At 38.6% G+C, this 24435-nt stretch overlaps 1 protein-coding gene across 12 annotated transcripts in view; it reads left to right on the forward strand.

The window, feature by feature from the left end:
- The window catches only part of ppfibp2b (PPFIA binding protein 2b), a 276871-nt gene that overhangs the window by 224814 nt on the left and 27622 nt on the right, over positions 1-24435 (forward strand). For 8 of the 12 annotated variants that reach the window (XM_060928294.1, XM_060928298.1, XM_060928297.1 and 5 more), the window contains 8 exons: positions 8352-8413; positions 8517-8592; positions 9042-9154; positions 11825-11895; positions 12166-12219; positions 13649-13709; positions 21069-21104; positions 21301-21442. In XM_060928294.1, coding sequence (XP_060784277.1) covers positions 8352-8413; positions 8517-8592; positions 9042-9154; positions 11825-11895; positions 12166-12219; positions 13649-13709; positions 21069-21104; positions 21301-21442 — 615 coding nt within the window. The remainder of the gene's footprint in view (positions 1-8351; positions 8414-8516; positions 8593-9041; positions 9155-11824; positions 11896-12165; positions 12220-13648; positions 13710-21068; positions 21105-21300; positions 21443-24435) is intronic. The other 4 variants (XM_060928300.1, XM_060928301.1, XM_060928299.1 and 1 more) reach the window with 3 other exon arrangements.

Genomic DNA, 24435 nt, shown 5'->3' on the forward strand with positions numbered 1-24435 from the left:
ATTATACGCTTTTTAATGATAGTATTCACGATAGAAAATATTCAAGAGTTAAGCAATGACAGGTTTGGAAACTTAAATGAGCGTCTGCATGGATAAAATTCACAGCACGGCCAGCGAGTATCTGATACGCCTACTTAAAGAACACAATAGAAAGAAAAAAGTATGCTTAGAGGGAAAAAATCATCACACATGATAGTGGAATGTAATGAAAAGTAATACATATGAAATTACGAAAGCGTTTTGCTGCCGCCACGCCAGAAAAGAAAAAACGGATCGGTATCACATGACAGCGTGAAAAGTTTTTTTTGTGAAAATGTTTTTCAGCTCTTAATCAGAAATTTTCACGTTATTGCAACATACAAATGTATCACGTTATAGCAAGAAGCTTTTCTTGCTGTAATAATATATAGTACGATTTATCTTGTTATGATGCGCAGCACGGTGGTTTCCTCAGGGTCCTCCGGTTTCCTCCCACTGTCCAAAGACATGTGGATTCGGTTAACTGGCTACTCGAAATTGCCCATCGGTGTGAATGTGAGTGAGAATGCCTGTCTATCTCTCTGTGATAGATCAGCGACCTGCCCAGGGTGAACCCCGCCTCTCACCCATCATCAGCGGGATTGGCTCCAGCTCACCCACGAGCCTCAAAGGATAAGCGGTATAGATAATAGAGGGATGGATCTTGTTATACCATGAAATGTTTCACGTTATAAGGAGATAAGTTGGTCTCAGGCGGAGGTGGACTCGCTGTGATGTGTAAATCCCTTCTTAGTGTTCGCATATTTATTACAGTATCATCCAATCTCTCCATGTCTCAACCCAGGCATGAAGTAGAACTTAATCTAATCATGTAAATGAGCCGTGTTCCTCAGTTTATCCATTCTCCTAACACCGTTTCATCTTATACCATAACTATATAAATTATTTTGTTATAACGTTGAACGTTTTTCATTATAACAATTTATCATGTTATAACAAGATAAATAGTATAGAGCGGCGGCTACAATTATCGACACCTTAATGATCTTTTGGCCGTTGCAAAAGTAGAAAAGATTTTCAATACGTAAATTGTGCCTGAATAATTACTCAAACTTCCACTGGAAAAAAATGAGTTGATTCCCGATTACTTAGCGTATCAGATCATGTGACATCGCTCCACAGTTATCGACACATTACACAATTATTGACACCTTTTTCCACAGTTATTGACACCGTTCCACAATTATCGACACCTTTGTCCACAGTTATTGACACCGTTCCACAATTATCGACACCTTTGTCCACAGTTATCGACACTGTTCCACAATTATTGATACCTTTGTCCACAGTTATCGACACTGTTCCACAATTATTGATACCTTTGTCCACAGTTATCGACAATGTTCCACAATTATCAACACTGTTCCACAATTATCAACACTGTTCCACAATTATCGACACCTTTGTCCACAGTTATCGACAGTGTTCCACAATTATCGACACCTTTGTCCACAGTTATCGACACCGTTCCACAATTATCGGCACCTTTGTCCACAGTTATCGACACCGTTCCACAATTATCGACACCTTTGTCCACAGTTATCGACACCGTTCCACAATTATCGGCACCTTTGTCCACAGTTATCGACACCGTTCCACAATTATCGACACCTTTGTCCACAGTTATCGACACCGTTCCACAATTATCGGCACCTTTGTCCACAGTTATCGACACCGTTCCACAGTTATCGACATCCAGATGATATTTATTTTTTTTAAAAATCGGTATGTGGTATTAAGTTAACAAAACAGTTTTTATTTCAAATTTGTTTTACATAGACTTATATTTAGTACAAAATATCTTTTATATAAATATATTGATGTCAATCTTTTACGTAAATGAGGAAGTAATTCTAATGTTTGTAAACTAACATACTGATAATGTTTAACCTGAATCAGAAAATCTTTTTGTTCCACTTTCTACCCACTTTCGAAGTATTTTCGCAAATCACATTTTGTTAATTATTTGTTGTTGTTTGTATTAATTTCTAGTTTTGTAAAAAAAAAAACTCTGAAAAAAACTCTGAATGGAATAGAAAAATCTGAATATTTCAAATATGTAGTTTTTATATGCTAGGAATTTAATTCTGGTCGAATTCTGTTTACTGCAATCAGATTCCAAATACTCTATAAACATTCCATTCTGTTATGAATCAGAAAAAAAAATATTCTAAATCACAGCACTTTTATTTTTTTAAAGTACTTCATCTACTTTAACAATGTTACACAAAGATCGAGCCATAACAGTTGTAAATGTCCCTTAATTCCACAGGGTGTCAATAATGGTGGACACCGGTGAAAGTGATCACTATTATCGACACCTCACGTGACTCTCAAACACGCGTTTAGATACAAAATGGCGGCCGTCAAACGAAAGAGTAAGAAACGAAGTAGGTTTCAACAAGGAGATCATGAAATATCGGTGAATTTGATAAGTAAAAACATGTCCATGATCTTTCCACCATGCTTACCTGCGATGATGGCGTTCGGTTTTCCTCAAATTGCTGATCGTGCTAAAAACATTCCATCTCAGGTAACGAGCTGCGTCATCAGACGACAAAATCAAAAGGTGGGTTGGGGTCTTCCGGTTCATTAATTAACCAGTAATAACTGTTGTAACTGAAACTCACCTTTGTGCAATTGTTTTTTATTGGTAAATCTGAAAAGGTGTCGATAATTATGGACTGTCGATAATTGTAGCTGCCGCTTTGTTATTATAACTAGAAAAATTTATCGTTATAATGTAATCAGTTTCTTGTGAAAACATGACAAACATCTTGTTATAACAGCAAACTTCACGTTATAGACTGATAGTGATGCGTTTTTCTTTTTCTGGCGTGGCTTCTAAATGAAATTAACCCTTTGTTGGGAATTGTTTTGACACTATTTTTGGATGGAAGTTTATTGCTGTTTTCAAATGAAGGGTTTTTTTTAATCAATGAAAAGTTGTGTATATAGAGGATATTACACGGTTACGCAACGATATGAAGTTTATCTTGGAGTTGTGAACATATTCACGAGTGAGCGAAGTGAATGAGTGAAAATATTTTCAGCATGAGAAGATAAACTTCATATCTTCGTGCCACTGTGTGATGTTCTTTATATTATATGGACACATCCACACACAAAATAATACGCGAGTTAATCAAAAGAATTTTAATTTTGAACCAGTTTGCCATTTTGGCAACGCGCATCTAATCAGCAGGAGAACACTGGGAGTGACATCATTGGGGTGAAATATCAGGAATTATTATCCATACAGGACACTTTTTCAATGGAATAAAAATGTGTTCTATTCACCTCTCGTGGGTTTCATTCATTTGGTTTGATAGCATGCAATATTGTTAGCATATCGCTGATCCTACGTATATTGCATCACTCTACCCTATGGAGAATGAGCATTGAATATGGTTTGATATTGCATGGTTAAGTCAACATGACGTCACACGTCAGAGACGTAAAACTTCTGCGCTAGCGAGTGACTGGGGCAATTTGTAAACAAACATGGCCGCCAGGTTTGCTTTGTTAAATACGGAAGCTTTTGAGAGAATTTTGAAAGAGAAAGACGTGTTGAACACCTGAAAGGAATGTGTATGTATAATAATAATAATAATAATAATAATAATAATAATAATATTGGCTGGCTTTTTTTCATGGTATATCAGATATATTCCATTCAGCTACTCGTCTTCGACTCGTTCAGTATCATGCTAGCTGAATGGAATATATCTGATATACCATGAAAAAAAGCCAGCCGATATTATTTAAATACATACTTGCCAACCCTCCCGATTTCGGCGGGAGGCTCTCGATTTTAGCCTCCATCTCCCGATCGTATTTGTTAAAAACCGGATAATCTCCCGGTTTGGGGAAATCCCTACCGCCAAGTTAAAAACACTCCCGATTATGTCCAATCAGAATCGTATGAGAAACATTGCTGACGTCAACTGATTTTTAACCAATCAACGAACAGAACGACAGTCACTTCTGTAATGTAGGATTCACCCAGGCTGTCCGACATTTTTTACAAGCAGTCATTCATCATGGCCACTAAACCCAATACCAAACGGCAAAAATATGAATGCAAATACCAGGTTGCATGGGAGAATGAATTTCCATGGATAAGCAAATGTTCAACCAGCCAGTTACACATTTTAAGGTAAAGATTCCTTAAATCAGAATATAATAGACATTTGAGTGTGAAATTAAACTGAGGCCCACTTTACACGGGGACGGTCTGAAACAAAAACGCAAAAGTCCGTTTTCGTTCTCACTTTTTTTCCGCGTCTACACGACCGTTTTCAAGGAGGAAATCTGCGTCTATACGGTGACGCATAAATGTGTGGAATTCAATTGGATGTGCATGCCAGGCGGCTAGGTGGTGCTGTGAAAGACCTCCGCTATGTCTGCACGCATGCGCAACGTCTTCCATCTTGTCTGATCTGCACATCTGCGCCGCGAAAATTTTGACTACTCTGGCTATGGTAAGTAAGAAAGTAAGTAAAAAAGTAAGAGCATACTATACCCGCCTCTGTTCATTAACGGTATATGTGCAGATTCGGGATAGATGTTCGAAGGACTCCTGGACGTTTATTAAAGGAACAGTCCACCGTACTTCCATAATGAAATATGCTCTTATCTGAATTGAGACGAGCTGCTCTGTACCTCTCCGAGCTTTGCGCGACCTCCCAGTCAGTCAGACGCGCTGTCATTCCTGTTAGCAATGTAGCTAGGCTCAGTATGGCCAATGGTATTTTTGGGGGCTGTAGTTAGATGCGACCAAACTCTTCCGCGTTTTTCCTGTTTACATAGGTTTATATGAGCAGTGATATGAAACAAGTTCAGTTACACAAATTGAAACGTAGCGATTTTCTATGCTATGGAAAGTCCGCACTATAATGACAGGCGTACTAACACCTTCTGCGAGCTTCAGCAGCGCATTGATACGGAGCTCAGATATCAATGCGCTGCCGAAGCGCGCAGAAGGTGTTAGTACGCCTGTCATTATAGTGCGGACTTTCCATAGCATAGAAAATCGCTACGTTTCAATTTTTTTAACTGAACTTGTTTCATGTCACTGGTCATAGGCTCAGTATGGCCAATGGTATTTTGTAAATACTATGTAAACAGGAAAAACGCGGAAGAGTTTGGTCGCATCTAACTACAGCCCCAAAAAATACCATTGGCCATACTGAGCCTAGCTACATTGCTAACAGGAGTGACAGCGCGTCTGACTGCGTCTGACTGACTGGGAGGTCGCGCAAAGCTCGGAGAGGTACGGAGCAGCTCGTCTCAATTCAGATAAGAGCATATTTCATTATGGAAGTACGGTGGACTGTTCCTTTAAAGCTGCCAGAGCAGCTTGAAGGTCCGTTGGATCGATGTAATCAGACATGCTCTTACTTTTTTACTTACTTTCTTACTTCCCGGGCTGGCATGTACAGTATATGACATATGTATGACGTAAACGCGTACCCGACGTGAGCAGATCCGAGCAGAGTTTCGCGTATTGGGTAGTTTAGACGGATATGCAACGGGGGCTGTTTTTAACTTATCCACTCTGGAAGGCGTTTTCAATTTTTTCCATTTTTCAGCCTCGGAAACGCCGTCCCCGTGTAGACGAAAGGCACTTCCGATAAAATATTTAGTCGTTTTTACCCGACAGCGTCCTCGTGTAAACGGGCCCTGAAATACCATTTCAGAAACAAACTGTACAACTTCTAAAGTGTTTAGTGAAATGTTGCATGACAGAGAATGTGTTTGGTGAGTGTATTTGAATAGTGCGGTCGTGTCTTAGTGCTATTTTGAATTTATGTTTGAAAGTTTTAAGTGAAAGTTGACAAGTTAATTATCTGGAAAGTGATCGATTTTGATCGAGTTTTGAGGTTTTAAGTGAAAGATTACTAGTGAGTGTATTTTGGTCGTACTAAAATTTTGCATACGAGTGAATTTCTTTGTGGAGTATATTTTGATAGTATGGTAGTATTTATAGTGCCATTTTTACATTTTGTTTGAAAACTTTCAGTCAAAGTTTGCAAATAAGCAAATTCCTTCGATGCATTCCGATAGGATTTGGATAGGATTCCTAGCGCTTTTTAAAAATTCTGTTGGAAAGTGTTTAGTGAGAGAGATGCATTTTAGTCGTACTCAGACAGCGCAGTATTTATTGAATTGAGTTGTTACTATTTTGGTGAAATCTTATTAAAATTGTATTTAATTTATATATGATATTGTAGTTCTCTGTATTTTTACATGAGCTTACAGAAGGAAAACACATTTGATGCAATCCAATAATACTTTCATTCACTGTGACTGTTTGAAGAAATTATAAACATTCTTCTAAAGCATCACTTGTGTTATTTTCTGTGGGTCTCTGTATGGATACAATATTCAGGCAGGAGATTTTTCAGCTCAAAATCTGATTTAAGACTTCCCTTTCATCGTTATTGTATTAAAATTCAAGACGAGTTTTATTTCAGATTTTTCACTCTGAGCTCTCTCACGCCTGATACATGAATCCCATAACCTACAGTAACTGATAGAACAATATCAACAATTCAAAAACTCTTTAATTGTATAAATTTAAAATGGTTTGCAATTAATTGGGATCCACTGTTTTTAACGTTTCAACCACGCATCATACCCTCTGTTAGGGTTTTTTTCACCTCTGGCCGTCACCATCTCGAGATCAGTCCCCTCGTGTGACCCAGACGTCTGGGGGTGAGTCGCAGAAAAAAGAAAGGAACCCCACAATCGGTTCGCAATCTTTATTCGCAAGTCCCCCCTGAGATGAGACTATACAGGGGTTTTATACGTGTGTGTGTGAGTGAAACCTTGGGTCAATCATGACAATTTTAAACAAAGACTATGTTTAGTCTAACAAAGAAGTGTCTTCTCCACTGGACGAAGGTCAGGTTACACAGGAATAGTTTAAAATCACTGTTATAGTATATGTAATAGTCTAAAATAATAAAGGATCTTAAAAAGCTCTAAAATATTAAAATCATAAAGTCTTAACACCTTGTGCAGCAATAAGGCTAATATAAATCTATAAAACTATAAAACTAACATGAATCACTTAATGCAGCTTTAAATCTAACATTCAATCATTTCAATTTCAAATTCAACACTGAAGAGACTGGTTAAATCTAACAATCCTAAATCACGTGTAGCTATAAAACTAACTTAAATCATGGCTTTAAATCTAACTTTTAATCCCGAATGCACGTTGGATATGCAGGTGTGGGTGTGTCTGACATCATTGCAGACCTTGGCGCTGTTCAGACACAATAATCTGATCAATAACACACATTTCATATCAAAATAAGCAGAATGTTCTGATGACACGACAGCAATGTCCAGACAGAATGGAACCTTCAAACAATGTCTAGCTGAGACAGAAGGTCATCCCAACTGAACAGAATGAATCCCTACAACCCTGTCACAAAATAAATTACTGCCTTCTTGGTCAAGAATAAATACTTACAATTATTTATCCTTACAAAGGAATAAAACCTTACACCCTCGTCCAATTGAAAATGTCTTTCATGTACTTTTCTCCCCCAGGAGAATTTTGAAAAGTTGGCAAGTATGTAAATATGTCACTCAGATCCGCGACGTATGAAATTTCATATGAAAAATGAGTTTTTTCAACACGAGAAGATAAACTTCAAATCTTCAATCCAGCGTGTGATTTTCTTTTTATTATATCGACACATACACAGACAAAAAGGACCCAAATTTATCAAAAAACAATGCACCAATTTCCTCACAAATGACATATAGAGATTTATGTCCTGGTTTTGGTTCTCCATGTCCCGGATGGAGCTCATATGAAAAATACGAGTGGTATATTTCCCAGTAAAACACTCGTGTCCATAGAATATATGATTTTATGTGGATTTGGAACATGACAGAACAAATGCAACAGCTCTTAAATAGCGCCACCATCTGTAACGTGTTTGGCACAGCAGCGATTCCAAAGAAGTTGATTGAATGATGTCAAGGGGTTTTTTGTTTGTTTGTTTGTTTGTTTGTTTTTTGATGTCTTAACCAATCAGGTTGCAAACTGAGGGCAAACAAGAGAAACAAAGCTGAATGACAAAAATGAGAATTAGGAAAAGGAGATGAATATAACAACACTGAAATATGTCATTTCTAATCTTCCAAATTTGTGATTTAAGTCAAATAAAACGCCACACACAGGGTTTAGTTTATCTTTATCTGGAGGAGTTAAATCTATAGTGTGAACCAGTGGTGTTTTAACATGCTGGTTTTGCGTGTGTGTGTGTGTGTGTGTGTGTGTGTTCCAGATCTGGAGATACAGAGGCTGAAAATTGGGATGGAGTCACTTTTAGCTGCAAATGATGAAAAGGTTCGACCTTGCTATAAAAATTAGAGTGTATATTGTTTAAGGTGTGTGTGTGTGTGTGTGTGTCTAAAACCTGGGTTTTATTTTATTTTGTTTTTTTGCACAGGATCGCCACATCGAGGAACTCACAGCGCTGCTCGGCCAATACAGGAAGTGCAAGGACATGATGGTGCTTTCTCAAGGTAACACACTCAAATGTGAACACACTACACACTCGAGTTCACACTGCAGTATGGACTTGGATTGTAAATGGAAAGTGGAAATGGCTTGGATTTCACTTCACTGGATGAAACTTTTAATAACATAATTTTATTTGTGTATAATCAGGCAAAAGATGGGGGCGGAGCTTTGTGAACATGGGCGGGAATTATTAAAAGATTAAACCCACCTAACTCTTAGAGACCTAATTTTGGAAGAAAGAAAAAGACTAATCTTATATAATGCATCTTTAAATATCAGATGCAAACAGCAAATGTTAATTTTTCAATTTGTTTGTTTGTTTGTTTATTTATTTATTTGTTTGCTTATTTCAGTTAATTTCAGTATAAATGTGGTTCTATAGTGCAACTGAGACACCTTTATATTCTCTTTCTCTCTCTCTCTCTCTCTGTGTGTGTGTGTGTGTGTGTAGTGTGTGGTGATCGGTTGCTGTGTGGAAGCAGTGAGGAGGATCTGAGTGGCTCTCTGAGGAGGCGAGCTCTGCCCCATAAGGCTCACTCAGACATCGTCAGGTCCGACCTGCAGGTTCGCCTCGAAACTCAGTCTCTCACACACACACACACACACACAGGACGGACTTCTACAGAATAACATGAAAAAAATCCACAGCCCGCAACTTTTCTGGGTGGAGTTTGGCGTCACATGGATAAGCTCTGAATACATGTGGAAGCTCAAACGCAGGATGAAGTACACGATGGATGTTTACTAGTTTGCTTTTTTTGCTCAAACATGTTCCTGCATTTGCTGCACATCTGGCTGTAATTGGTTTTATGTTCAACATCTATTTCACGTTTTATTAAACAATCACAAAAGCAAACTCAGATATCGTCTCACCACGAGACGCTTTCAGGGCAACATAAGTCAGAAATGTAAATTCATATTTCAGTGGGTAAAGTCTGTGTCCTCAGTGGAACAGGGGATGAGATACAGGAAACTCATAACCTTCCGTTTATCAGTGTACAAAAGAACAAGTCTCAGTCATCAGGCACTCTTTTCTGAGGTGTATGGTTTATATATCCACAGCAAAGCTGTCTGAAGAACAGAGAAAGAACAAAAGGAAGGAAGGAAGGAAAATATATTATAACTGTCAAAAATGGTAGAAAGAAAGAAAGAAAGAAAGAAAGAAAGAAAGAAAGAAAGAAAGAAAGAAAGAAAGAAAATGATTCTATAACTGTCAAGAAAGAAAGATTCTATATCTGTCAAAAATTGAAGGAAGGAAGGAAGGAAGGAAGGAAGGAAGGAAGGAAGGAAGGAAGGAAGGAAGGAAAAGATTCTATAACTGCCAAAATGAAAGAAAGAACAAAAGAAAGAAAGACATTCTATAACTGTCAAAACTTTAAGAAAGAAAGAAAGAAAGAAAGAAAGAAAGAAAGAAAGAAAGAAAGGAAAAGATTCTATAACTGTCAAAAATTTAAGAAAGAAAGAAAGGAATAGATTCTATAACTCAAATTTAAGAAAGAAAGAAAGAAAGAAAGAAAGAAAGAAAGAAAGAAAGAAAGAAAGAAAGAAAGAAAGGAAAAGATTCTATAGCTGCCAAAATGGAAGAAAGAAAGAAAGAAAGAAAGAAAGAAAGAAAGAAAGAAAGAAAGAAAGAAAGAAAGAAGATTCTATAACTGTCAAGAAAGAAAGAAAGAAAGAAAGAAAGAAAGAAAGAAAAGGAAAAGATTCTATAACTGTCAAAAATTTAAGAAAGAAAGACAGGAAAATATTCTATAACTCAAAAATTTAAGAAAGAAAGAAAGAAAGAAAGAAAGAAAGAAAGAAAGAAAGAAAGAAAGAAAGAAAGGAAAAGATTCTATAACTGTCAAAAATGTAAGAAAGAAAGAAAGAAAGAAAGAAAGAAAGAAAGAAAGAAAGAAAGAAAGAAAGAAAAAGATTCTATAACTGTCAAAAATTTAAGAAAGAAAGAAAGGAAAAGATTCTATAACTCAAAAATTTAAGAAAGAAAGAAAGAAAGAAAGAAAGAAAGAAAGAAAGAAAGAAAGAAAGAAAGAAAGAAAGAAAAAGATTCTATAACTGTCAAAAATTTAAGAAAGAAAGAAAGGAAAAGATTCTATAACTCAAAAATTTAAGAAAGAAAGAAAGAAAGAAAGAAAGAAAGAAAGAAAGAAAGGAAAAGATTCTATAACTGTCAAAAATTTAAGAAAGAAAGGAAAAGATTCTATAACTCAAATTTAAGAAAGAAAGAAAGAAAGGAAAAGATTCTATAACTGTCAAAAATGTAAGAAAGAAAGAAAGGAAAAGATTCTATAACTCAAATTTAAGAAAGAAAGAAAGAAAGAAAGAAAGAAAGAAAGAAAGAAAGAAAGAAAGAAAGGAAAAGATTCTATAGCTGCCAAAATGAAAGAAAGAAAGAAAGAAAGAAAGAAGATTCTATAAGTCAAGAAAGAAAGAAAGAAAGAAAGAAAGAAAGAAAGAAAGAAAGAAAGAAAGAAAGAAAGAAAAGGAAAAGATTCTATAACTGTCAAAAATTTAAGAAAGAAAGAAAGGAAAAGATTCTATAACTCAAAAATTTAAGAAAGAAAGAAAGAAAGAAAGAAAGAAAGAAAGAAAGAAAGAAAGAAAGGAAAAGATTCTATAACTGTCAAAAATGTAAGAAAGAAAGAAAGAAAGAAAGAAAGAAAGAAAGAAAGAAAGAAAGAAAAAGATTCTATAACTGTCAAAAATGTAAGAAAGAAAGAAAGAAAGAAAGAAAGAAAGAAAAAGATTCTATAACTGTCAAAAATTTAAGAAAGAAAGAAAGAAAGGAAAAGATTCTATAACTCAAAAATTTAAGAAAGAAAGAAAGAAAGAAAGAAAGAAAGAAAGAAAGAAAGAAAGAAAGAAAGGAAAAGATTCTATAACTCAAAAATTTAAGAAAGAAAGAAAGAAAGAAAGAAAGAAAGAAAGAAAAAGATTCTATAACTGTCAAAAATTTAAGAAAGAAAGAAAGGAAAAGATTCTATAACTCAAAAATTTAAGAAAGAAAGAAAGAAAGAAAGAAAGAAAGAAAGAAAGAAAGAAAGAAAGGAAAAGATTCTATAACTGTCAAAAATTTAAGAAAGAAAGGAAAAGATTCTATAACTCAAATTTAAGAAAGAAAGAAAGAAAGAAAGAAAGAAAGAAAGAAAGGAAAAGATTCTATAACTGTCAAAAATGTAAGAAAGAAAGACAGAAAGTAGATTTTCAGGTTAAAATGTGATGTGTTTTGATCAGATGTCGTCATCTCAAGCGACGCCTCGGCCCTTACTGCCATCAGTGTGTCTACAGAATGAGCTTGACTCCAGGTGAGGGGACACACACACGCACATGCACACATGCACGCACACACATGCACACACACACGCACGCACATGCACGCGCGCACACACATGCATGCATACACACACGCACGCACACATGCACAGAGGTTCCAGTGTGTATCTTGAGGGCTGAAATCTGAGTTACACTCTCAGTTACTTTCCTCCTGTTTCCTTTTTCTTCTTTTCTTCTCCTTTTCTTTCTTTCTCCACTTCACCCTTGTTCTCTTTCTTTCTCTTTCTGTGTGTGTATCACAGCTGTCGCAGTCTGCAGTCCCCCATGGACTGTCACAGCTTGCACAGCGGACATTGGCAAGTATTGGGGTGTGTGTGTGTGTGTGTGTGTGTGTGTGTGCATGGACAGGCTCCATTTGAGTCCTGTTGAGGGTGAGTTCTTACTCATGTCTTCTCAGGGAGTTTTTCCTTTTCACTCTCGTTTCTGACTTCTTCATTCAGGATCAAAATCCGCATCTGGATTTCTGAACATCTGCTTTGTGACGATGTTTGTTGTTAAAAATCACTCTATAAATAGAATTTAATTGAAATGACTCAATGTCTCTACTTGGCTTCTCTAAAAGATAGCATTAAGGACTTTAAGGAGCCAGTGGCATCTGATGTGTGATAAAGGGCTCTGTTAAAAAAATAAAAATGAAAACATGACTGCATTTCCTCAGAGAAAATGCAAAGTGTGCTTGCTGAGCTGGAGCAGAGGGTCACTAACAGTAACTGGATCAGACATGAGACCTCGCGCTCTAAAATCTGTTTTAAATGGCTGAGCTCGCAGTGTGATTGTGCTGATCGAGCATGCTAACATACTAACTGTTAACAGGCTAACATGCGAAGGCTAGCATGTAAACTGAAAGCGTGCTGATAAGCTAACTGCTAGCATGCCAACAGCTATCATGCTAACATGTTAAGGCTAACATACTAACTGCTAGCAGTCTAACAGCTGGCATGCTAACATGCTAATTGATATGTTAACAGCTATCATGCTAACTTGCTACGGTTAACTTGTTAAAATGCTAAGGCCAACATGCTAATAGCTAACAAGCTCACAGATAGCATGCTAACTTGATATGAGTAGCATGCTAACATTCTAAAGTTAACATGCTATGGCTAATATGCTAGCATGTTAATATAACAGTTATGATGCTAACAGTTAGCATGCTAATAAGCTAAGGCTAACATGCTAAGGCTAATATGCTAACTGCTAGCATGCTGACTTGCTTACAGCTAACATGTAAGGCTAACCATACTAACTGCTAGTGTCCTAATATGCTAACAGTTTTGATGTTAACAGTTATGATGCTAACAAGCTATGGCTAACATGCTTACAGCTAACATGTTAACTGCTAGCATGCTAACACGCTGAGGCTAATATGCTAACTGCTTGCATGCGAATATGCAAACGGTTAATATGCTAACATGCTATGGCAAATATGTTAACTGCTAGCATGCTAACAAGCGAAGGCTAACATGCTTACAGATAGCAGGCTAGCATGCAAAGGCTAACATGCTAACTGCTAGCGTGCTAACTGTTAGCATTCTAGCACGCTAAGGTTAATATGCTAACTGCTAGCATGCTAATATGAAAACGGCTAGCATGCTAACAGCTAGCATGCGAACACGCGCTGCTTTGTGCAGCAAGCACACTAATTAAAAATAAAATGAAAGAAAGAAACCCTGAACTGGTCTGTCCGTCCTACATGCTGGGTTTGACGATCCGTTCTTCTGTCCACAGGTTGACGCTGAGGATGCTCTCGTCCAGTCTGGAGGAGTTACAGAGTGGATCCAAACAGAGAGTCTGTACCATTTAATGCTTATTACAAAAGATTTGTCTTGGTTTATTCAACACTTTATTTCACAATAATGTGTTGAAGATTTTATTATCCGCAAAAAATTCATTTTGTACAATGAAGTTGTAAGTTTGCTCATTCTCACGAACGCTGCAGTCGAAAAATAAGAGGTGCATAATAAATGTTTTATTTGCTCATGTACAAGTGTGAGGAACCTTAAAACATGACAATTTACAACTGAATCAAACTGAAATGATTCATTTGAATCGAATCGAGGGATTCGGCCACTCGTTCAGTATTCACTGTAACACTTGGACGAAACACAGTGGAGATGTTGATGGATTTGTGAGACCTATTTGCAATAAACATTACAAAGTTTAATAGTTTCGAGACGTTAATCAAGTTGATGGACAGCTGACTCATGTAATTCAACAACATTTCCTCAAAATGATCTCTTACTGGATAACATCACTGATATGGGGCTTTCCTGGAGGTTTCTCTTTAACATGTTAATTTTAACAAAACATTATTTGAAGAGTTTGGTTCCAAAATTATAAATCCATTGTGATAAACTTGAGAAAAAAAATTTTATTTACCAAAAAATTAGGAGCATGAAAACCACAAATTTCTGTTTGAGACTTTAATATAACACTATGCAGTGTTGTAAGTCTTTCTTCTTTCGGTGGCGAAGAAAAGGAGCTGCGGACGCCACGCCTACAGTTCTGGGAGTAGTCACCTAAGACGACTGGGAGACCTTGGCCGTTGTTTGTCTCATCTCATCTCATTATCTCTAGCCGCTTTATCCTTCTACGGGGTCGCAGGCGAGCTGGAGCCTATCCCAGCTGACTACGGGCGAAAGGCGGGGTACACCCTGGACAAGTCGCCAGGTCATCACAGGGCTGACACATAGACACAGACAACCATTCACACTCACATTCACACCTACGGTCAATTTAGAGTCACCAGTTAACCTAACCTGCATGTCTTTGGACTGTGGGGGAAACCGGAGCACCCGGAGGAAACCCACGCGGACACGGGAAGAACATGCAAACTCCGCACAGAAAGGCCCTCGCCGGCGACGGGGCTCGAACCCGGACCTTCTTGCTGTGAGGCGACAGCGCTAACCACTACACCACCGTGCCGCCCCGCCGTTGTTTGTATTAACGCAAATCATCCACCCAACGTCAATTTCATGTGCAGTTGTTGGTCAATGAGAACTCATCCGTAATGCAACTGAAATCCACCACGCTGCTCCTCACGGTTTTGCCAGTATCCCTGGCGGGGGGAGATGTTAAGGGAGTACTACCACCTTCCCACAGTGGACTCCCGGGCTAGCGGAGGGAAGGAGGCACCTTACTGCTCCTATTGTGGACCACCCAAATTGGGGTGTCCACCCGCTACCGGCAACCATCCGGGAGAGAAGATTACAGTTTGCTGGGCACTGCTGGCACAACAAGGAAGAGCTGGCAAGCAATCTCCTTCTATGGCAGCCCAAACACGGTACCACCTCTGTGGGTCATCCCGCACGTACCTACATCGATCAACTGCAGGATGACACGGGGTGCCGAGTAGAAGAACTGCCTGTGGCAATGCAGGATAAAGTCGGTTGGAGAGGCAGGGTCATGGGGGTCCGAGCTTGCTCGACATGATGATGATGCAGTGTTGTAGTCGAGTCACTAAACCTCGAGTCTGAGTCCAGTCTCGAGTCCCCAGTGTTCAAGTCCGAGTTATTAAAAAAAATTTCAAGTCGAGTCCACTCTTGATCCGAGTCAAGTCCGAGTCCAACGCTCCAACTGCACCATTTGACGGTGGCGGTTTCAACACCATTAACATTAGTTTGTTCCTGAACATGACGTATGAACAGGTGAATGTGCTTCTCTTTATCAGGGAGTGTGAAGTATTCTGTCAGAGATGGTTGGGAGACGGATGTAAGTCCAGAAGGTGTGTTTATTAATACAAGTGAAGACAGTGAAACAATCCTGAACAGCAGGCAAAATCATAAAATGGGGAAACAGGCAACAGGTCAAGCGAGACACAAACAGGCTATCGTAGACTCGGCAGAATCAAAGACGAGAAACAGGAAATCAGGGATCAGGAACCCAAACAAGGAAATAAGGCTCAGTAATGTGTCAGCAACCCAACTCAATACTTTGCAAAGTAAGTGTGTTTTCACAGTTTTTATATAGGCGCACTGATTGCGCCTTAATCCTGTGTAGGTGCAAGTCGTTTACGGCGCGTGTGCAAGAGTCCGCTTGGCACACGCCAAGAGTCTATCTGATGCACGCGCCAAGGTGTGCAGGTGTGACACTCTTGCATGAAATTAGTACAAAAATTAATGTAGATATAAATATCTTCGGCCAAATTATTATGGCATGTTACAAATAATAAAGAAAAAATCTGAGTCCTCGTCTCCAGTTTACGAGTCTGAATGCATTTAATGCACGAGTCCGAGTCATCAGTGCTCAAGTCGAGTCACGAGTCCTTAAAAATAGGGCACGAGTCAGACTTGAGTCCAAGTCCTGGACTCGAGTACTACAAGCCTGACACGATGAGGTTGTAAAAGCATTAAAAATGCAGAGCTAGATTTTGATTTTTCAAAATTGTATTTAAAGCTACGGTCACACTCCAGCTCGCGATGCTTTGCGATGGGTTACTGATGAAAATGAGACATTCTGGTGACGATGTATGGCGATATACAGGCGAGCTAAAAGTTGTGGCCACACTGCAGGCAAACACTTGACTCAAGTGGCCACGCCCACTCACAGGACCCACTTGTTATGGGAAACACCTGATGCTGATTTGAGCGCAATCAGCACATACATGTAAGGACACAGAGGCTTTGGGATGTATTATCATTATCACTGTCACATTTGTTTCTAGCCGTGTTTATGACTCTTCTTTTGGTTTTGGTTTTGTAAATATCACACCTGCTAATGAACACTCTTCCTGCACTTCGATCCGTCTACCGCCGCATACCTGACGGAATACTTCACAAACTCTCTGTGAAAACAGTGTCCTTATATGCGCGTGCTGATTGCACTCAAATCACCATCAGGTGTTTCCCATAACGACTGGGTCCCAAGCGCACGCACAACGCACTCTAAAGGATCCCTGAACGTAAATGCACTTTAAGTCTCGGGGAAGGTTAGGTTATGCGGAGCCACTGTGTTGATGAGGTTCCCGCAAGCATCGGGGACATGGATTCGAAACAAATACATCTCAAGAGGCTTGACAATGATTCCCCAAGTTTCAGGAAATATTCCCAAACCCATCCGCAAGTATTTGACACTTAGTTTGCGATGAAAACATCACGAAAAATTTCAGTGCATGCTTTGAAATTTTTCATGACGTTTTTGGCCACTCACGAGGTGGAGACACAGCAAAACACAACTCACGAGGCTCAGAGAACATTCGCCGTGTATTGCACAAATGGTGGCGATGCTACCAATTTTTCATGGACAAGTATTTGCAAATTAAACCCATCGCGAGCTGTAGTGTGACCAGGGCCTAAAAAAAATCTGATTCTTTTTTTTTCAAAAAATGCAATATATCCATGACACTTTTTTCCCCAAAAAATGCAATAAATCCATTCCATCAATGAAAACGTGTGTGTGTGTGTGAAATATAACTACCGTAGAAACAAGAAGTAAATTTGATTTACGCATATGATAGCTTCTAAACCTGGATCATGTCTTATACTAAACCACAGATTTCACCAAATTACATTCATCTTGGGGGGCAACACAGTGGTGTAGTGGTTAGCGCTGTCGCCTCACAGCAAGAAGGTCCGGGTTCGAGCCCCGGGGCCGGCGAGGGCCTTTCTGTGCGGAGTTTGCATGTTCTCCCCGTGTCCGCGTGGGTTTCCTCCGGGTGCTCCGGTTTCCCCCACAGTCCAAAGACATGCAGGTTAGGTTAACTGGTGACTCTAAATTGAGCATAGGTGTGAATGTGAGTGTGAATGGTTGTCTGTGTCTATGTGTCAGCCCTGTGATGACCTGGCGACTTGTCCAGGGTGTACCCCGCCTTTTGCCCGTAGTCAGCTGGGATAGGCTCCAGCTTGCCTGCGACCCTGTAGAACAGGATAAAGCGGTTACAGATAATGAGATGAGACATGTCGTCTACATGCCTCAATCTATTTTACACACAAAGCTCTGAGGAATGTTAATAGACCCAGTCAGATGTTTACATGGAAACTTTTTTTTTTAAAGACAAACTTTATATTCTGAACCATAAAGTTAGACGTTTGGACACCTCATACAATATGTACAGTGAAATTCATAAGGAGGAATCAGGAGGAAAAATAACACTGGACGTATTTGAATGGTGCGCTGTGATTGGTCAAATGGAGAGATCAGGTTCTGCTGAACATCAGTCGTGGTGTTTGTTGTGGTTTGGAAAGAAATGGGATATACAATGCAGAGAAATGTATATCGCATGCCGGATATGACATTTTATTTTATCCACATTCACTGGATATGAGCAATCGCACGCTCTGATTGGCTACTCTACTACTAGGATATCAGCTCATATACCATGAGTAGAGAAAAACAAAATGGCGGAGCGTGTTGCTGAAGCAACCGAGAATGAGATAAAAACTCTACTTGAAAACAACACCCCAAAAAAATACAGAAAAAAAGCGACAAAATATGGAATGGCAGTATTTGATGGTAAGAACGCATCTTTTTTTATTTTTCAAGAATTTTTATAGCATTTTTCACAAATTGCTCCTGTCATTTTGCCGGTTTGTTTACATTCTAAGCGGAAATGATTTTGTCAGACGTTTTGTATAGTTTTTATTTATCAAATTTGCAAAAAAATAAAAATAAAACTGCTCCGTTTCTCAAAATCCAGCGAATGTGGATAGAATAAAACAGTTATTCCACTCAATCTCATCGTACACGGCTTATAGACAACTTGGTGCTATGCACCTCATTGGCTATCAGCTCATGTACGACTCGATTTTGTGGAATAACTGTTAAATGGATAAAATTGAATATGGAACTTTGAATAGCGATCAAGTACCAAACTTCTTTTAGCGGGAACTTGATTGTTTTTTTGTTTTTTTGTGGTGCTTATTGCGTTTTGGAACCAAACCTTTCATTTATTATCTAAGAACTAACACCCAGTGGAGCGTCCTGAGACATGTGCAGCATTACGTTAAAGCCATTACTTCAATGTCTTGGTTATACCATGGCCATGAATTTTTTTTTTATTTTCCAATACCATCATGTCTTGATGTGTTTGATTCAAAATTGCCGACACCAACGATTATTATTAAAGAGCAAAACGTTAGAGCTATTTCTCGTTTTATAGTTGTTGCATTTTCCTGTCATCACTTACATTATGGCAGCTATAAACATCCTGTCTCTAACCAGATTCTCTTTATTTTCTCAATCTTGAAGATTGTAATCTTTTAACATTACCATGAAAATCCTCTTGAAAGTACTGAGGATGTCAGAAAACTTAAAGTTGCACTGACACTGGAGACTCCTTCCATATTTCTTCACCGAAAATTTCGTCACATCAACAAATACACGTGTTTTTAAGTCCCTGTGTATGGTATTACTACAGAAACATATGAGATAATGTATTAGAATAATATGTGTAACATGTATAAACCTGTAATTTACAGCTGCACTACACTACTGTCAGAGCCTCTGACACCTTCGGACCAATCAGAATCAAGAATTTAACCCTTTGATGCAAAACATGGGTCAAAAGTGACCCGGATGAGTTTTTCTCTTCTATATCTTTGCAATAAATTAATTCCATCATTCAGTATTCAAGGTATTCCTCAATTAACTTGTTTTTGATCAACATACATCCTTATTTTATTTTTTCCTTTCTTACTTTTTGAATAAAACCCCTTTTTGTATCACTACCCTTCTAATGCACAACATGGGTCAAAAACGACCTGCATTCATTTTCCAGGTTATTTCATGTACGGCTGAGTGTTTCTATGATATACTTTTGAAATAAATTCATTTTGTCATTTACTTTTCCAAATATGCAGTGAATATCTTGTTTTTGTTTAGCACAAATAATTTTTATTTTTCCTTTCTTAAGTTATGAACAAGCACAGCTTTTGTAATTCTACATCAAGTTTACACACATGGGTCAGAACCGACCCGCATGCATTTACTACAGCGTTTGGTGGGAACTGTGAATTGTGCTTGTGTCAGACATTTCACAGCTCAGCACAGCGCCCTTTGCCCATCTAATACATGCAAGTAATGTTTTTCAATTGTTCTAACATTACCTTAGAAAAAAATTGATTGTTTAGGTTACCTTGAGAGTGAGTAGATTACTTATCAGAAAGTTACAAGTAATTACTATTAGCTACCGAGCTGTTGACATATTCTACTTTAGTTAGCTAATTTTATTGTAGTTGGCTTAGCTAACTACATAGTTAATAAATAAATAACTGGCCCCATTCACTGCTAAAGTAATTACTTGAAACAAATTATTATTATAGTATTAAGACATTTAATTTTAAATCAGAGTGGTGTAGTGGTTAGCGCTGTCGCCTCACAGCAAGAAGGTCCGGGTTCGAGCCCCGTGGCCGGCGAGGGCCTTTCTGTGTGGAGTTTGCATGTTCTCCCCGTGTCCGCGTGGGTTTCCTCCGGGTGCTCCGGTTTCCCCCACAGTCCAAAGACATGCAGGTTAGGTTAACTGGTGACTCTAAATTGACCGTAGGTGTGAATGTGAGTGTGAATGGTTGTCTGTGTCTATGTGTCAGCCCTGTGATGACCTGGCGACTTGTCCAGGGTGTACCCCGCCTTTCGCCCGTAGTCAGCTGGGATAGGCTCCAGCTCGCCCGCGACCCTGTAGAACAGGATAAAGCGGCTAGAGATAATGAGATGAGATGAGAATTTTAAATCACACTCGGATGACCCATGTGTAGTAATATAAAAAGTATTTTTGTTCATAAAGTAGGAAAGAAAAAATTAAATTAACGATTTGTGGTAATTAAAAACAAGATATTTAAAGAATACTTGGAATATTCAATCATAAAATAAATTGATTTCAAAAGATAGAGCAAAGTCAGCATGAAATAACCTGGAAAATGAATGCAGGTTATTTTTGACCCATATTGTGCATTAGAAGGGGTGTGCATATGTTTTGCATCAAAGGGTTAACAGCACTATTATATGGTATTAAAGAAAATAAGAAATAAAATCCCTGCCAACCAATCAGAAACGAGTATTTTCTGTGGCCATGGTATAACTGTGTTTATTGCTTATTGTTTATATTAATGGTTAATTATAATTTTCCTATTAACATAGCCAAACTAATTGTGCGTGTGTGTGTGTGTGTGTGTGTGTGTGTGTGTGTGTGTGCATGTTTCCTTCTTGCTTACCCAAGCATGTAATGGGGCAACCTGTAGAGCCTGTTCTCGAGGTACTACTTTCAAACAAACTTTAACCTTTCACCTCTAACACACACACACAGCTATACAAATAAACCATTCGAACCTTTTACGCAACCTAATTTCAAACATAAAGCCACTAGAAAATGAATATAAGTCCATAATAGATATGTAGTAAGAGAGAGAGAGTTGTTACATCCTTTAATTTCACTCCTGTACTCCAAACAGAACCGGCTCATATCGGACAGCAGTAAGTACCGGACTCTTCCAGGGAAGCTGTCCAGACTGGAACAGAACGGAGAGCGGGAGCGGCGCGCATCTCCACTCCAGCTGTCACCTGATGAGAGCGAAGAGAGCGAGATCAACCTGAGTAAGTGGAAATCGAAACATCAGCCCTTTCTGCTTCAACACACACATTTAATCCTCATCAAACCTCACGGAGGTTCAGGAACTGGACTGAACGCTGCCTACTGAACGCCATCCTGCTCTCTGCTTTGTTTTAGCAACGGCATTAACGCTTTTAAACCTTCGATCATTACAAATCTTGAAACGAATTTACACTTTTTATTTATTTCTTTACATCCAAAATAATTGATCAGCCAAGGTTTCTTTTCAAGTGACAAAATCACATGTATTTTTGTATAAAACGTCCAGAAATATCAACATTTTTCACTTTCAGTGTCGCATCTACCATTTGTGACTTCTTGCTACGTAGTCAAACGAAACATCGACTTCTTTATCGAGATGACTTGCAAATTCTCAAGGCAATAGAAAACAAGTGGGCGGGACTGTTCTGACTTTGAAAACTAATATAGGAGATTGTAATAATCAAAGCTAAGATAGGTGATTTTCTTTTCTTATATTTCCTGAAATTCTGTTTACGTCCTGACAACAATGAATAAATCAAATGCTCTGACATTAAAAAGACAAAAATCTGTAACCTGTGGCTGTCGCAGGGATGTAAACGGCCCGTCCAATCATTTCATTACGTCCACATGAAATGATTGGATGGCCTACCTGCCTGCCTGCGTACTAGGGGTGTCACGATTCACTCACTCTTCGATTCGATACGATTATCGATTATTAGTACTCGATTCGATTCTTTTCGATTCACTTTAAGTTGATAAACAAGTAAGAAATGATGTACTTTGACTAGTTTCACTTTAATTTGAAAACTGTTACACAAAGGTAAAATTTTCAGTCAACAGTCAACATTAACTCAAAATAAACAAATAAGTTTACACTTTGTAAACCAGATATTCACTGTCACAGATTCACTGCAAAAGTACAAACCATCTGGAAGGATCATGTTCCGAGCCACTTACAAGGAAGGCTTAAAGTCAAAATAGTGAAATACACATTGTTTAGGATAACATCATAAGGTTTTGGCTATCAGCCTAGTATGAGCCTACCTGGCTAGTGGCTACTAATGTCAAACACTAACAGTCAACATTAACTTAAAACAAACAAGTTTATGTAGTGTACCAGTACCACAGGTTTTGCATGTAATATCAGTATAACATGATTTGCAAGTAGCAGTTTCCTTTGACTCACCCCTGAATCCAAAGTATTCCCAAACTTTAGATTTTAAATTAGCCGGGGCATTTCGAAGCGGAGCTTCGTCCGCCATTTTGTTGTCAAGGGACACGAAGTTGAAACTACGTTTTCGTACTTTATTTAAAATGTGTATTGGCTTATGTTTGAAGTGAATTAATTACCAGCGTGTCAAATAGTTAATTATAATTGTTTTGGAGTGAGAGACTTATCGCCAACATTCCAAATATTACGAAATGTCTAAATACGAAACTAGAAAATGTATGTAGCTTTACACGAGTCGGCAAAGTAAAATCAACAGTGACTGGTCAATAGGGGAACGAGCAATCCAATCAGCTTGTATGTAACAGTACGTTGAAGGAAATAATGCTGCTTGTTTACTTTCGCGGCCGATGCTTATTAGAACGATGTCTTGTCTTGTAATTTAAATGAAATAAATTAGAAAGCTGTGAAGTAAGTAATTCATGAATCGAATCGAAATTGAAGTATGACGAATCGAAATCGAATTGTACTGCTACCAATTCGATTTTCGATGAACCGAACCGAATCGTGACACCCCTGCTGCGTACCTGTGCGTACTCTACCTGTGTACTCATTGCACATGACCAGAGTCTTCCACAAGGCTAGATGGACATATTGCAGACATGTTGCTAAAGCTACCGAGCTAGTCGACAGCTGTGAATACTAACAATGACCATGTTCATTCTTTACATTCATTATGGTGTTTTCTTACATGTGAACGAAACATAAGGTAGTTGGATATGACAATGAGGGTTTCCCACCCTCAACACCCCCACCTCCACTCTCTCTCTCTCTCTCTGTCTCTCTCGTGGACTCTTCCTCCAGCAGTGGTCAGGCGATGCACGTTCAGATGTTTCAGAGCAGTGGCTTTGGAGGGAGGGCTGAAAGGAGGGGGTGGGATTTTTCACTTGTACACTTTCAAAATCTAACTGACTCATGCTGATTTCTCCAACTTTGCCTACCCGAGCTTTAGGTGTCGCCAACATCCCGACTTTTGTTTCACTACTTTATTCCTGTTGCTTGACACACATATTGGAAAAAACAAACAAATTAGCTAATGTAGTAAATCCCTGAAGCGGGTGGAATACTGAAGCACGGCAGGCGGGAAGTGCTGTTCACACAGACTTTTTATTTTCATTGTTTTCTTTGCTTTTCAGCTGTTTACACACACACACGTGTGCTCGGGTTGGGAGAGATCCCCTCTCTTCGCTCTTTCCCTCCTTTTCTACTCTCTGCAGCAGGGCTTTGAACCGGTTCAAGGAACGAAAACGAAAACCGGGAACTTTTTCTATTTCACATGGAACAGAAACGAAACCAGAAACTTTATTATTTTTTATGTTCCGGAACAGAAACACTTATTAAAAATAATGGTAACCGGTTAATACCGTTTTTTATTTCGTTCCTCAAAGTTTCCGTAGCCTACAAATAAAAGTCATTCTTCTCCTGCGCAAGTTTCTATGACCCGCTGGGGTTCACTTCCTGTGTGACGTTCGCTGACTGAATGGAGAGAGCGGGAGGGTGGACTACTATCACGTCTCCACATCTTAAATAAGAGGTAAATATTGCAGTCTATCGTTATTCAAAAATGTCAGTTTCAAACACGATATCAATATATTTGTCCACGTTAATGAGAGGCTCGCGAACATTAAATGACGTTAACCTCTGTTAGCCTATCAATGCATACAGGGCTTTCCACTAAGGCTCATACTAGCCAGCCATGACAAATAAGTAGCCAGCGGGGGGGGGGTGTTAAACACAAAATAAACTCCGCCGAGTGCGCACGCGCGC

Source organism: Neoarius graeffei, chromosome 8, assembly GCF_027579695.1.
Source record: "Neoarius graeffei isolate fNeoGra1 chromosome 8, fNeoGra1.pri, whole genome shotgun sequence".
NCBI classification, from domain to species: domain Eukaryota; kingdom Metazoa; phylum Chordata; class Actinopteri; order Siluriformes; family Ariidae; genus Neoarius; species Neoarius graeffei.